General features: G+C 34.3%; 2 protein-coding genes across 3 annotated transcripts; one reads left to right on the top strand and one right to left on the bottom strand.

Moving 5' to 3' along the window:
• Positions 1-2013: 2013 nt before the first annotated feature.
• Positions 2014-7595, top strand: LOC104888533 (kinesin-like protein KIN-10C). 2 transcript variants are annotated; one of them, XM_010673552.4, is made up of 18 exons: positions 2014-2576; positions 3022-3184; positions 3274-3474; positions 3586-3775; positions 3888-4093; positions 4183-4481; positions 4649-4691; positions 5030-5083; positions 5159-5248; positions 5322-5375; positions 5779-5838; positions 6021-6090; positions 6219-6559; positions 6658-6704; positions 6839-6860; positions 6974-7042; positions 7144-7182; positions 7324-7595. In XM_010673552.4, exons 1-18 carry the CDS (start codon positions 2383-2385, stop codon positions 7366-7368), a joined length of 2187 nt encoding a protein of 728 aa, XP_010671854.2. In that variant the 5' UTR covers positions 2014-2382; the 3' UTR covers positions 7369-7595. The 2 variants fall into 2 exon arrangements, with proteins under 2 accessions (XP_010671854.2, XP_010671853.2); XM_010673551.4 differs by having other exon boundaries at positions 2015-2576; positions 3019-3184.
• Positions 7596-7716: 121 nt separating this feature from the next.
• LOC104888532 (hypothetical protein) lies at positions 7717-10332 on the bottom strand (the record flags this gene model as incomplete). Its single annotated transcript, XM_057393288.1, has 7 exons — positions 7717-8297; positions 8452-8568; positions 8681-8792; positions 8916-8992; positions 9082-9509; positions 9786-9881; positions 9972-10332. Coding segments are annotated over 7 exons (1539 nt in total), but the record flags the coding sequence as incomplete, so codon positions are not given.
• Between the last annotated feature and the right edge of the window lie 3905 nt (positions 10333-14237).

The raw sequence follows: 14237 nt of genomic DNA, 5'->3' as shown, positions 1-14237 counted from the left end.
TTGGTAAGACCTAGCCCAACCATTGGCCACTCCAACTGTCTATGGAGAAAATTGTATACCCTAAGTATTTCTGAATATATTAAATCTATGTTGGGATCCTCTAGAGTTTCAAAATAATTCTACACAATAGAGTTCGTTAAATATCAGTCGTTGATTAAGGCTTGTATTTTCTCTCTAAAAAATCCCCCTATTTTTCCCCCAAATATCTCCTGTTCCTATCTTTTTCTTCCTACTAATCATGAACCCTTTATTTCATAATATGTGGTTAGGATTCAACTCTACTTTGGAGAGTTTTCATAAAACTTTAGAGGATCTAGACCCATCAAATCTAGTTAGACTTTTTTGGGGGGCCATTAAGGAACCCAAGCACCCTACTGGATCATCACCTCTCGAACTACATATGTCAACGTTTGAGAGTGGGGGCGGATAAGAGAATCCATACATCAAACACAAGCAGGCAGTGGTGTTCGAACTTGTGACATTATTATTATTATTAGATAACGTATTGTGTTGGACTCGTCCGACGCAATATTCTCGTCGGACGACTTCAGTTAGAAGCACTTGTGCTTCAGTTAGACTTACTTGGGTTTCAGTTGGTCTTATTTTTTTTCAGGTAGTCTTCATTTTTTTTCAGGTAATCTTCATTCTTTCTCAGGTAGTCTTCATTTTGTTTTCAGTTAGTCTTCTTTTTTTTTCAGTTGGTTTTTGTGCTTCAGTTAGACTTACTTTGGGTTTCAGTTGGTCTTTATTCTTTTTCAGGTAGTCTTCATTTTTTTTCAAGTAGTCTTCATTTTTTTTTCGGGTAGTCTTCATTTTTTTTCAGGTAGTCCATTATTTCTTTCAGTTGCCCTATTATTTCTTTCAGTTGGTCCATTTTTTGTTTCAGTTGGTCCATTATTTGTTTCAGTTGATAGACATATTACGAAACAAAGTCCAACTGAAACAAAACAAAGTCCAACTGAAACAAAACAAAGTCCAACTGAAAATGGAAAATAGTCCAACTGAAAATGGAAAATACCAACTGAAAGAATAAATGGGAAGAAGATGCCAAAGAAGATCTGATTTTCTGGCGTGGCTCTAGTCTTCTTTTCTCCTCTTTGATGTACAGGGTTAGAGATCTTGAAATCATCAAAAAAAAGAAAAAGAAGATGCCAAAGAAACCAAACAACAACAGCTTTTCCGGTGAAGAGATCTTAGTAATTGGAGTTGTTCTTGCCATTAACGTGCGCTTCTCTTTCTTCTTTTTCTTCTCAGATCTGGCATCTCCATGATCTTCTTCCATGTCTTCATCTTTCTTCTTCTCCATGTTTTCTCTTTTAACTTTCGATGTCGGATGCTATGAAGGACCTCACATTCAGCCATGAAACTCTTAGAAGCAACGTGACTGTGAAGATTAAATATCTTGATGGCAACTATTGGTCCAGCCATGAAACATACTTTTAAAAAAAGCCCACGCGTTTTGATGGGCTCAGCCCGTCCGACGGAAGGTATTGGGTCAGACGGTCTGACCCAATACTTTCACTTATTATTATTATTATTATTATTATTATTATTATTATTTTATTTTTTTTATTTTTATTTTTATTTTTTTTTTATTTCATTTCACCGACAGGCTACAACCTAATGGTGAGGTTATCTCATTTGTATTCTGGACCATTCAGTATCAAAAGGCACTACAAAGAAGACCTTGACTTAGAAAAGTGATCATGCGGTCATGCCAATTGCTTACCGTATGTGAATTATTTGTAAATATTTAAGATGATTGAAGTGTGGGTTACGCAAACTCTTACATTTTCACTAACGTATGATAAGTATCTTTATTATTTCTATTATATGAGGCAACACATGGGGGACACCAAATCCAAACCGCAAACCACGGTTTGTTTCAAATCACAAACCAAATCACAATTTTGAAACCGTAAACCAAACCGAATCGCCAAAAAACGTTTTTGGATTACCCTTTAATATAGTCCAGACCACACTCTAAACAACATTATTGCCAACTCCTTTGAATTTGTTTTTTTATCAGACGGTCTCCCCCAATTGATCAAATTGTCGAAAATATCCCAACCCCAAAACTTGCACTATACGATTCACATTTCATACAGCCGCGTCAGAGGAGCGCCAGCAACAGAAAAGGAAAAAAAAAAAGAAAACTCGATTTTCAAATCCCAAAGAGGAAAACTTATAACGGCTACTTCTCAAATCATCCAAAAATCACCCAACAAACAAAAAAAACAATCTCATCACTTCTTATTTCTTCAAATCTTCATTCTCCCATTTCTCTATTCTCTCTCCTAAACCTCTTCAAAATTCACTAAACAAACTACCTTTTTCTCTCTCCTATTCTCACTTCTGTAACAAATTTATAGCGTCAAGAAAATGGGTTCCAACCCAGGTGGAAAAGTTAGAATTGTTGCTCGAATTAGAGGTCATTCCAACAAAGATATTGGAATTTTTGATGGAGTTACAAATTCAAAGCCATGGATTTCAGTTTTGAGACCCGACCCAGTTCTGAACCCGAATTCTAGGTCAAGTAGAGTTAAAATCTCATTTGGGTCAGATCAAACTTCTAGGTTGGTTAATTATTATATTTTGTTCAGTTTGTGTTTGATTATATTTCTAGTGACTAACTAGGTATCCAAATTGTTTGTTTTAGTTGGTAGTTTGAGATTTGTTATGAATGATGATTGTTGTATTTGTTGTTGTTTGGTATAATTTTAAGTTTTCTGCTCAATTAAGAAGTTGATTGTTTGTGATTTTTCTGCTCATTAAATACTGAAAAATATAGTGTGGTGGGATTGATTATAATTTCATGATTTATAAGTACAAATTATCCTGCTAAATTTTATTTTTGATTGATGATTGTGAGATATTTGTTGTTGTTCGTTTAAAACTACGTTTTTTTTGTCAGAATATGAGGAATGAAATGCATAAACAAATATTTGTATATGAAATTGATAATGTGATGCTAAGCAAAGTTTAAACGAATGAGTGAATTATTTTGGGATTGGACAGTAGTAAGCAGAGTTACGAATTGGATGAATGTTATGACCGAAATGTGGGCACCGAAGCAATTTTTGCTCAAGAAATTAAACCCTTGATCTCTGGAGTATTTGGAGGTGAGAATAGCACGATTTTCGCTTATGGACCTCGAGGAAGTGGCAAGACTTACACTATTCAGGTTAGTGTTTTTTGTGTTATTAGTTTAAGTGAAGTTCTTGGAATGGAAAATAATCATGTGTAGGATTTACTCAGTTGTTATATGTGTAGGGATGTGAGGAAGAACTCGGATTGGCGGTGCGTACTGTGGATGAAATTTTGCCTCAAGCAGAAGAGCAAGGAAAATTTGTTACTGTTTCTGTATTTGAGTTGTACCAAGACCGAGTTTCTGACCTTTTGGATGCTAAAAGACCTGAGGTTTCGGTATTTGAGGATGCACAAGGGAAAATTAGACTCAAGGGACTGTCCAAGGTAAAATGAGAGGATATCTATAATGGTGTTGATGATAAGACTTTCCATATGTTTTTTAAGACTTCTTGCTATTAGATGTATAATTTTGTATGTATCCTTCAATTCTTTCAGGTCAAAGTGAACTCAACACCAGAATTTCAAGATTTGTATTTGCAAGCAGCAAATGCACGTAAACAATTGCAGAAGGCGATTGAACCTCCTACTCGGAGTCATATAGGTTGCATTGTCCACATTGTGTCACCTCAAACTGAGAAATCAAATACTCAATTAGTGGGGAAGATAAATTTTATTGACTTGGCAAGTATGGTTTTCCACTTAAAGTTTGAGTTCTATACAATTTCAAGATTTCTCTCATCGATGTTTGTTGCTTATTTTATTAACTGGATGTCGTATGGTTGTTTTGATTCAATTAGGCTACGAAGATTCTAGGAGAAAGAGTAGTGATGGGTCCAATTTGACGGAAGCCACAAGGATAAACAAATCCCTCTATGCTGTGCACAATGTTTTATATGCACTGAATGCAAAAGAGGCCCGCGTGCCATACAGGGAAAGTAAGTTAACTCGGATGCTGCAAGACTCCCTTGGGGGTATGAGTAGGATTCTGATGGTTACATGCCTGGTCAGTATTGTTATTTGTATGACTAGTACTTTATCTAAGTTGGCAAAACTGAACCTTAATTTAATGATATGATAAATGCTTTTATGCAGAATCCATCTCTTTGCCAAGAAACTGTACAAACAGCTAGTTTAGCCTCTCGATCATGCATGGCTGGCTTTTTGGCTTGTTTAGACCCTGGAAAGAGTAGTAGAAGTGCTACCAAGACAGTTAGGATGTCATCTCCACAAGTTCTAAAATCAGCATCCAAATTTAATATAAGATCAAGTATGATGTCTCCAAAACTTGTGAAACCCATGAGTGCTTCAGCTTCTGGGAAAAAACAAGCTGGTTCACAGCTGCACATACCTAGGAGAAAGACTAATGACGTACCTGTTGAAGCTAAAGGAAGGTTTGTGACTAAAATTGATACATTTACTTTGTATTTGATGATTATGATGAACTTGAATATTAAAATGTGGATGTGTTGTTATGGTTGTTCAGGAAACTGTACTTTGTATTTGATGATTATGATGAACTTGAATATTAAAATGTGGATGTCTTGTTATGGTTGTTCAGGAAACTGTTTGATGACGCAAATCAATCTAAAAAGTCAGAACAGGTATGGCTATTGCATAGTTGCATTTCTTTAATCAGAATCTTTTCTACTTAAGAGTAATCTAAAAGGCGGGATTGTAATCTAGCAGTATTTCTCTAAGGTATTAACTAAAAGTCAATATTCTTTCTTTGTACTTAATTACACAAGTTATGCTTGAAAACTGCTGATTGATAAAGAGAAAGGAACAATCATGTTAGTTATGAGAGTTCTAATGAGTAATGATCCACTGTACATTATTCCTCTGGATACTGTAGACTGTGAAATGAGTTATTAGGAATCATCAATTTTTCTTTTCTCTGTCTCTGACTGTATCTCCTGATATTCGTTCTATCCTAATACAGAGAAAATTAATCCCTGAAAGTGCTTCAGTCATGGAATCTTCTTCACAAACCGAGGTAAATATCCTCAGACATTGTGCAATATGATCTATGTCTGTTAGTCTCTGCAAGTGATTAGATTCTTTTATGCAGGTAAGTCTCACGCAAGCAAGTGAGGCAGCGTCAATTTCTTTAACTTGCCCTGAAAATGCTTCAGTCATGGAATCCTCATCGCAAACAGAGGTAGGTATCCTGAGACAAAATGCAATATAATTTGTCTATTAGATTGTGCAAGTGATCAAATTATTTTATGCAGTTGAGTCTCGTCCTAGCAAGTGAGGCAGCATCCAATTCTTCAACTCAACAAGAGGTAGGTCCTCAGACAATATTCCAAGATGAACAGTTAATATCAGCTATGAATCCAAGAACCTAGGATTTTTGTTTTAGATTCCATTACTTGCCATCTGCTTTCAGTGTTTCTTTAAATATGGATTCTTCTCAACTTCCTTGCCGAATACAGCCCTAACTCCCACCAATCAAATTACTGAGCCTCTGAGTTACTGTCATCTGAGAATGTAAATGTGTCAATAAGATAATTTAATCAAATAAGAGTATTCTAATTGTTCGGACTCAATAAGACATTTTAATTGGTAGAATGAGGATAATGCTACTGACTCTTAAAAAATGAAATGGCTTTCAGCAACAACTTCACTCTCGGAAACTCTATAGGGGAATGTTAATTTTTTTCTAAGTCGAATACTTTTTTCTGTCAGGGGAAGAGTGCATTGAATGATTCTGAAGATATGGATTCTTCTCGGCTTCCTTCTGAAGAGGTAATTCTTCCGCCTTTGAACACCTACCATTATGTAATTGTATTCGTTTGTAGGTATCTGAGGAAGAGATCCTATCAAGATAAAGATTTTGACTTTGATTTGTTGAAAATAATTTGGCTTTGAACTTAACCTCTTTTAACATGAAAATATAACAAACATAATAAATTTTCCTGATATGTTAGGATGTACTGCCGATTGAAAATAGCTTTGGGCCTGTAACACCTTTTACACATCAAACACCACTTACGGAAGGTACATATTCCATGGAACTTAACTGCCCTTCCTGTTGTTCTTTAATAATCATTTTGTAACTGCATACGTTGATTTCGAAAACAAGAAATGAAAGTGGACTGATCTTACTTGCGACTAACCCTGCGTAGATAAGGAAAACAAAAGCTCTTTCCTCAATGGCGGGGCATCACCACCACTAAGTGCTAGAATAAGAGAGCTTTCGAACAACTTAAAGTCACTTTGTATGACAACGGAAACAAATTTGAAGATTACTCGAGAAAGTTCAAACTTACTTGACCAAGTTATCTATGAAAACTTGGAGCCTGCAACGCCAATATTATACCAGCATATAAGCGATGATGAGAAGCATGAAAACATAGAGTTTAATACTCCAAGAGTTGAGTCAAATGTTAGAGCCAACGAAAAATATGAAATTGCTAATTTGGCTAGTCCTTGGGGAAGTCTCCACATGCGCAGTGCCGGAATGAAGGTTCGTGTTTCTCTGCTTAAAATTCTCCTTCTTGTTCTGCATTTTGTTCTTGTCCTCTTCTTTTATTCTGCTAACATGAATATTGTTTACTTTTATAGGATTCACTTGTCCATGAATGCTTGAAGTTCTTAAACAGTGCAAGCAAGTAAGTCGAACTCACAATTACTAGTTCTGCTAAGTCCATTAAGGTTGTGTATTTTGATGATTTTTGATCTTTTAATTTATTTATACTAATGTATTTTATTTTCTTCTTGTACCCCACTGTTTCTAATTCAATAGAGAGGAGCTAAAAGGACTAAAGGTTAGTTTTATGCTTGGTATAGGTACACATTATAGATAAAGATTTTGTATTATGCCGGGGATGTCTACATGTCTTAGCTTTTCTTTTCTTCCTCTTATTCTTGACCCCAACAGGGAATTGGAGAAAAAAGAGCTACATACATTCTTGAAATGCGAGAAGAATCACCAGAACCCTTCAAGCAGGTAAGCAGTTTGTTAGAGATGTTTACAAGGAATCAATTTCCTGATGGTTTAATTTTTCGAAAATGTTTGACAGTGGTTAATATTTTTATGGTAACTTGCAGCTCGATGATTTAAAAGATATCGGGCTTTCTGCAAAGCAGGTAGATCTACTTCTACTCCTCATGATCTGAAGTCCCCTGTTATATAATATACCCCAATCATTTCTAAATTTGAAATTACTTCACTGTCATAACAGATGTGTGGTATCTAACTTAAGTAACTTGCTCAATTTGTTTTTTAAGATAAAGGGAATGATGAAGACAGTAGCAGGAGATCTTTTATTTTAAGAGCCCGTTCAAGGATTTTGAGCACATCCTAGCATCAGCAACATCATGTTGCTGTCTCTTTGTAGAACTTTCTGTATTTAGTGTGCCATATTAAATTTATAGTTCTACACTAATATTATGTTTGATGTTTTATCCTTCGTTTTCAGTGTTGGTTGTCTTCCCTTGTAAACATCTTTGGAGAGCATAAAAGCATGTAATATAAATGAGTTATTACTGATCTCAATTGATTGTCTTAAGGGGTACATTGATGATTGAACGCCATTTGCGCAATGTTTCTACATTGAACAATCTGAAAAGAGGATCAACGAAGAAATGAATTAAAACCACTTAAATAAAGGGTGAAAAAAAAGTACAGATGCAAGAACATAATAGAAGAGGGAGAACTTGTTCTCTTATGATTTATCTTGTGTTACCGAGATTTGGGTTGCGTACTTGCATTGAGCATGGATGCAAGGATGCTGAATAACCAACAGTGAAGTAACATAGCACGCGTCTTTGGGGCATTTCTGTAGATGCACTAGACATTGAACCCTCCATATTCTATATCTCACATCTAGAAAGAATTAGATGTTTAGCCTTTCTCAATTAATAAAGGCTTGCATTTCTGGTAGCATGTGTCTAATATCTAAATCCTGTACTCGACTACTAGCAGCATTTGCAGGATTAAGAGCTTGCCAGGGCCAGCATATCCGCCTCATCCTACGTCTGTTTTTTTTCTGACTGTTATCAATTTCTTCCACTTGCCTGGTCAGTTCTTCAATCCTCTCCCGAAGTCCTACAGCCCTACTGTCAGCCAGCTGAAGAGACCTCTCTGCAGCTGACTGTGCTGCCATTGCAGCTGCAGCTACTTCTTCCTTCAACTGCAGCTTCTTGTTTGAAACTTGCAAAGCAGTTCTTGTCTTCTCCAACTCTTGTTTCAAAATAGAAACCTAGTATTATCAAACTGTTAAATGTTAATGTCCTGTCACTGTATGTTTATGACTTCAATTCACTTGACACTTCACAAGGAAGTAAACAATCTTAGAATATTTCTCTTTTCATATCAGTATAAAATCTATTATCACAAAGATGCCAATCTATTACCAGTTTGTTATGCTCCTGAGCAACATGTTTACCAGCTTCTACTTCTAATTCACAGGCTTCTTTCCATCTCTCAACCTCCTCTTCGGTTGCTTTTATTTCATCGACTAGTTCCTCAACCTTAGAATCATGAATAGCATGGTATTTGTATGAGAGTCCTTGTATCCAATATTAGAATTTAAGAACCAATATATCATGTGGGAACCATAAATAATCCATAGGAAATATTTACATTTTGTGTCAGAATTTTCTCGCGATCTTCCAACTCTTTGACATAAACTGTTTGTTCAGAGATTTGCTGAGCTTGTTTCTCAGTCAGACTCAGCAACCGCTCAGTGTCTGACCTGACATTGAACCAAAATAATCTTGTTGATTTTCATGCTTTATCTCCCATGTTATTGGATAATAATAATATTCCATCTAAAAGCCAAAAAATAGATGCACAAATTCATAGCATAGCAATATACCTGGAATCTTCCAAATCTCCTTTTAGTTGAATGATCTCGAGGCGTAGGTTCTTCATCATTTTCTCTACAGTTGAGGCCTAATCAAGATTTTGCATACAGAAAAACAACTATAAGAAGCAGAATACAACACCATAGTATGAAGAAAATAGAAATAAGTGAATTGTACCAAACTAACAGCTGCTTCTTCTTCACATTCACTGCTAACATCAGACAAAACGCTGGAATTCGAGGTCATATGATCTGAAGTTTGATCAGCATGTTTCTTTTGATCTTCATATTGATCATTAGAAGATCCTCCTATCATAAAACCAAATCCAACTCTCTGCAACCCCCTTTCAGCAAACTGCAACAAGGGTACTCTTCTTTGTTCATAGTTACCTCTCAACTTACTAAGACTCTTCTCTACTGCTTCCTTCTCAACCAATGCAATGCGAAGCAACGCATTAACATCTCGATTTTCTTCAGTTAGACTCATCACACTGCGTTCGAGTTCCCTCTTCTCTTTCTTCACATTCTCTAAATGAACATTCATTTTGTCTTCAGCTCTTTTTGCCATTTCTAACACAAATTTCAATTTCTCCTCAAAATTCAACACTTTTTCTTCAATATCATGAAATTTATGATCAACCCAAATTTCCAATTTCTTCTCATCTAAGTTCTCATTAACTCTCATCAAACACTCTTCAATTAAACCAAGAACTTCCAAATTTTTCAACAGATTCTCCTCTAACTCCTTAATTTTCTCCTCAAGAGCTTTAATTTCCCTCAACAAATCCTCTTTTCCTTCATAATCTACCATTTTCTCCTCAACCCTTTTTGCCATGCTCGAAATTTGATCCAATTCCCACAAGAATCCCTCCATTTCTTTACATCCCTTCAAGTTTTCCTCGAAATTCGACATATATTCCAACTCATCAAACACCTCATTAACCCTCATCAAACATTCTTTGATCAACCCCACAACCCCTAAACCCTTTGATAGATTCTTCTCTAATTCCTCCTCCTTTTCCTTGAAAACATGAACTTCTATCAATAAACCCTCTCTTTCTCTCATACCCACATCAATTTTCTTCACTAATTCCTCCCTTTCTCTCACACCCTCATAAATTTCTACCTCTAAAAACTCTTTCTCTCTCACTCCATCATCAATCCTCCTTAACAACTCTTCTTCCCGTTCTCTAACCTTCCCCTCAACCGCGAAAATCTGTCTCTTAAGGCAATCCCTCTCAATTGAGAGCTCCTCAATAACCAAGGCGAATTCGATGTTCCTATTTTGTGCATCCTCCAATTGCTGCTGTAAATTTTCGAGGTTTGTAGGGGTGATTTGGTCCTTAATTTGGTCTGCTTGGATGTCCATGGGTTTGATTTTGGGAGAAAGAGAAGGATCAAGGAAGATGTGAAAGATGAAGATGGTGCAGCGCAGGAAAGTTAGTTAGAGGAGGGAAAAAGCCTAACTACCAGTCTAACTTCCAAGTAAAATTGGAGGGAAACCCGTATCACTATTTTCCCTCAAAAATATTATTATCTATTATTTGTTGCGGAAACCGAAAAATAAAATGTCTTCCACCACTAAGGGGTGTTTGGTTCACTAGTTTTAGGTATGAGGTATGGGTTTGGAATGAACAAAACTCATACCTAGTGTTTGTTTAACTTATTTCTAAATTTTAAACTCATACCTCAAACCCATAAGGTATGGGGTTTAAAAACCCATGGGGGGAGGTGGGTATGACTCATACCTTACCTCTAGGTATCAAATAAAAGAAGATTTTTCATTCCTAAATGAAACCAAACACAAGGTATTAACTATTCACAAATTATTATAATAGACGGTCTAATTTTAATATAAAATTAGACAATGCAAACCTACGTTCTCCTAAGAAGCCCATTCAATTTCTCTCTAACCTAACACTATTTTTAGGTATCTTGCACCATCCTAGTCGTCCATTCTCTTCTCCTTCTTTTATTTCCCTTCTAAATTTTGAATTAGAACAAACAATTTTTAAAATTAGTCCGTCAGTCTTACAAAATGGATTAAGCTAGTCACTAAATGGATTAAATCAGTCACTAAATGAATTAAAGAATGTTATTATTGAATAGATTAAACTGGTCACTAAATAGATTAAAATGGTCACTAAATAGATTAAAGTAGTCACTATATTAAGAAATATGATCTATTTTCTTCTTAATATTGGGCTTGGGCCGCGCCTACTTTTAAATTAAAAGTAGACGGTCTCTTACAAGACCAACTGTTAACTATTAAGTATCAAGTTCCAAACCCATACCACCTTGATTTTATTCCTGATTCCAAACCTATACCATTATATGAACCAAACGCCTCCTAGATGTGCTTCTTTTTTGTTTCACGAAAAAAAAAAACAACACTTCTCATTTGCTTTTTTTTTTTTTTGGGTGTGTGTGTTGAAGTTTTGAAACTTTGTTAAAAATTGTAATCATTTATATATACAATTAATATTTATTTTTTCGAAAAAGAGTTACAAGATTAATGCATAAAAAAATTATTTCTATTTCACATGATAGTGATGAATTAGGGATGCTAATTTAATTACCGAACTATTTAGAATAAATTCTCTCAAAAATCGAATTTGACACTTCTTTTTTGTGTTGTCAAACATTTAAAGAAAAAAAATCTCTATTTTATAAGTCAAAGGGAAGCTATTATGTCCCCTATGAAAAGACTTATATACTCCTAATTTGAAACATAAAAATAACTATTCAAAATTTCGCATTCATTTCCTAAATTACAATTATGAATAATAAGGAAAGATTTAAAAAAGAAAAAGCTAACATAAAAAAAAATTAAAATTAACATAGTAAAGAAATTTTCTAGCAATTATAAAGCCAAGAATACAAAGTTTTTTTTTTACCTAAATATTCAATAACAATTACAAAGAATATAAATTAAAAATTCATAAAATTGCCGAGAAAAAAAATTATAACTCATCTTTGTATTTTTTTGATTTGAAAACTGTCGTAGTCAAGATGTTATTCAAGTGAAATAGTTAAACCTGATGAGAAAAAGTAAGTATACACCAACTTCTCTTATCTTCATTTTCACTCCTATGTTTTGTAAAAATTAATTTTAAGTACAAAGAACATGTTTATTTTTCGCATTAATATTAATGTTTTTTACCATTCCGAATATAAGTATCAATAGTACTTGTGAAGTGTGACTTGCGCGAGAGAAGAATGGCTCGGCACGAGTGGTGCGCCCGCACCAAATGAAGGTGCGCCCGCACCAAATGAAGGTGCGCCCGCACCGTGTCAGGTGCGCCCGCACGTCGCTACGACAGATTTCAAGTTGAGGCAGAAACTTTTGTGCTCCCGCACATCAGACTGGTGCGCCCGCACCAGGAGTTGGTGCGCCCGCACCAGAAGGTGGTGCTCCCGCACCTATCAGGGATGCGACATTTTTCTGGTTTTATTTTACGACTTAGGGCTTGTATCTTAGACTTCATATAAATATGTTTTGTCATATTTAGGGCTTTTAACCACAAAAGTTAGAGAGAGAGATTAGAGAAAACACAATAGAGAAGATTAGAGAGAGTCTTTGAGATTCAATTGAATTGAATCTTGCCTATTGTATTTGTAATCGTCTCGTTCATAGTGAAACAATCTTTTTCCCTGCCTTGAGGACGTAGCTATCACATTGATAATGAACCTCGTTAAATCTTGTGTGTCATTTATTCGCTTTCTTGTTATTCTTGTGTGTGTGCTTGGTTGTTGTGAATTCTTGTTGGTCTAATTAAACGCTTCCGCATAACAGTACTCTAATATGTTGTCCCACGCATTGCATGCGTATGAAGCTAGTACAATGTAGTGTAGGGAGAATATTTGATAATGCTAACCATAAATAATCTTACATAATTATCTATATGTAATCATATAGTATATAGAAATGCTCAAATAATATGAAAAAAATTTCATATTTCTAATCATATGCAATATTTCTATAATGTATAATTGTGATCAAGTATTACATTACTAGAATTTTTTGCACGCGATGCGTGCTTGAATTTTTTTTCGAAACAAAAACTCGATTTTCTTCGGCATAAGATTCAAAATTTGAACATTAATTAGACATACGAAGTATAATTGTTCTTAGTTGCAAAATTTGTTTGCTTTAGTTTCTGTCACTCAAATCTCTCACCATTCTTTTTTTATTTTATTTTTTAAAGTCAAATTCTATGAACAAAATAGAAAATTTATTGAATTTATTTATGATTTCTAATATTTTATTTTTTTAGTTGATTTTTGAATTAAGTACAATACTTCATAAATTGTAAAGAAAATAGACACTTTGATTTCAAGTCAATTTATCATAGGTTTGTAGTTTGTAAGTGAATTTTTAAGTTTTTGTAAAGTTTCCTCATTTAGTGATTTGCATAACGTAAATTATGCAATTTTATTAGTTGACTTGTGAGTGATTATTACAATTATATTTTTGATATTTTTAATTGAAGCCCCCTTTGATTTGTAAGTGAATTTATAATTTAGAATGGGAAGGGGGTAGCATAGTCTCTTCATTCGGGGACACCATAGCTCCCCCCTTCCCTTATATAATAGAGATTTAATCATTTTTTACAATTAATCTAATTTTAAATTTAAGATATATAGTATTCTTTTTAAGAAAGGAAAAATATTATTTTAATAAAAACATGCATCTCGTGTGTACATGTTATATGTATAACATGGGTCACAAGTCAAATGTAATTAGATTTGGCTCATGAAAACTATACAATTTCATATAAATAAAATAAAGAATCGAAATAATTTAGAATGAGTAAATGTAAACACTTGGTAATTTGAAATTTCCACTATCCTTAAATGAAGTACTTTCTAAAATTTTCCACAATTATGATATAGATGTATTGGCAACTTTCTAGAGTGGTAGTTAAAATTTGAAATTCCTAACATTGAATGTTAATCATTTAATTACACATTTGAAAGAACTCCCTTGTCTTAGAACTTAGAAAGGTTATATGATGGCATAGGACGGTGAGGGTGGTGCAGAGCAAGCCAATTAGCCAACAAAAGACATATGTGTGGGAAATGATGATATTTTATAATGTCGAGTAGTTAGTTTTACATGCAATAACAACTCATTATAGTAGTTTAAGTTGGTAATTTTTTTCAATAAAGGCTCTGTTTTATTCAACTTATTAAAAGTTATTTTCAACAAAAATAAGTACAGATCAGTTGATCATATATAGTTAAAGAAAGCACCTTCTTTTTGTCAAGTTATCTAATCTGGTTAGCAAATTAGTTCATATACAAATATATTTATCTGTGGAAATCCAAATA

Source organism: Beta vulgaris, chromosome 3, assembly GCF_026745355.1.
Source record: "Beta vulgaris subsp. vulgaris cultivar EL10 chromosome 3, EL10.2, whole genome shotgun sequence".
In the NCBI taxonomy this organism is placed as follows: Eukaryota; Viridiplantae; Streptophyta; class Magnoliopsida; order Caryophyllales; family Amaranthaceae; genus Beta; species Beta vulgaris.
Note: the sequence above shows the minus strand (reverse complement) of the source record. Positions and strands in the feature narration are given on the sequence as shown.

What these genes read in the sequence shown, in the direction of transcription:
- LOC104888533 (XM_010673551.4), top strand. Translation starts at nt 2,383, where the DNA reads ATGGGTTCCAACCCAGGTGGAAAAGTTAGAATTGTTGCTCGAATTAGA. An exon ending in GGGTCAGATCAAACTTCTAG is followed by an intron (nt 2,577 to 3,018) that starts GTTGGTTAATTA and finishes GGGATTGGACAG; the next exon opens with TAGTAAGCAGAGTTACGAAT. An exon ending in AGGAGCTAAAAGGACTAAAG is followed by an intron (nt 6,861 to 6,973) that starts GTTAGTTTTATG and finishes TGACCCCAACAG; the next exon opens with GGAATTGGAGAAAAAAGAGC.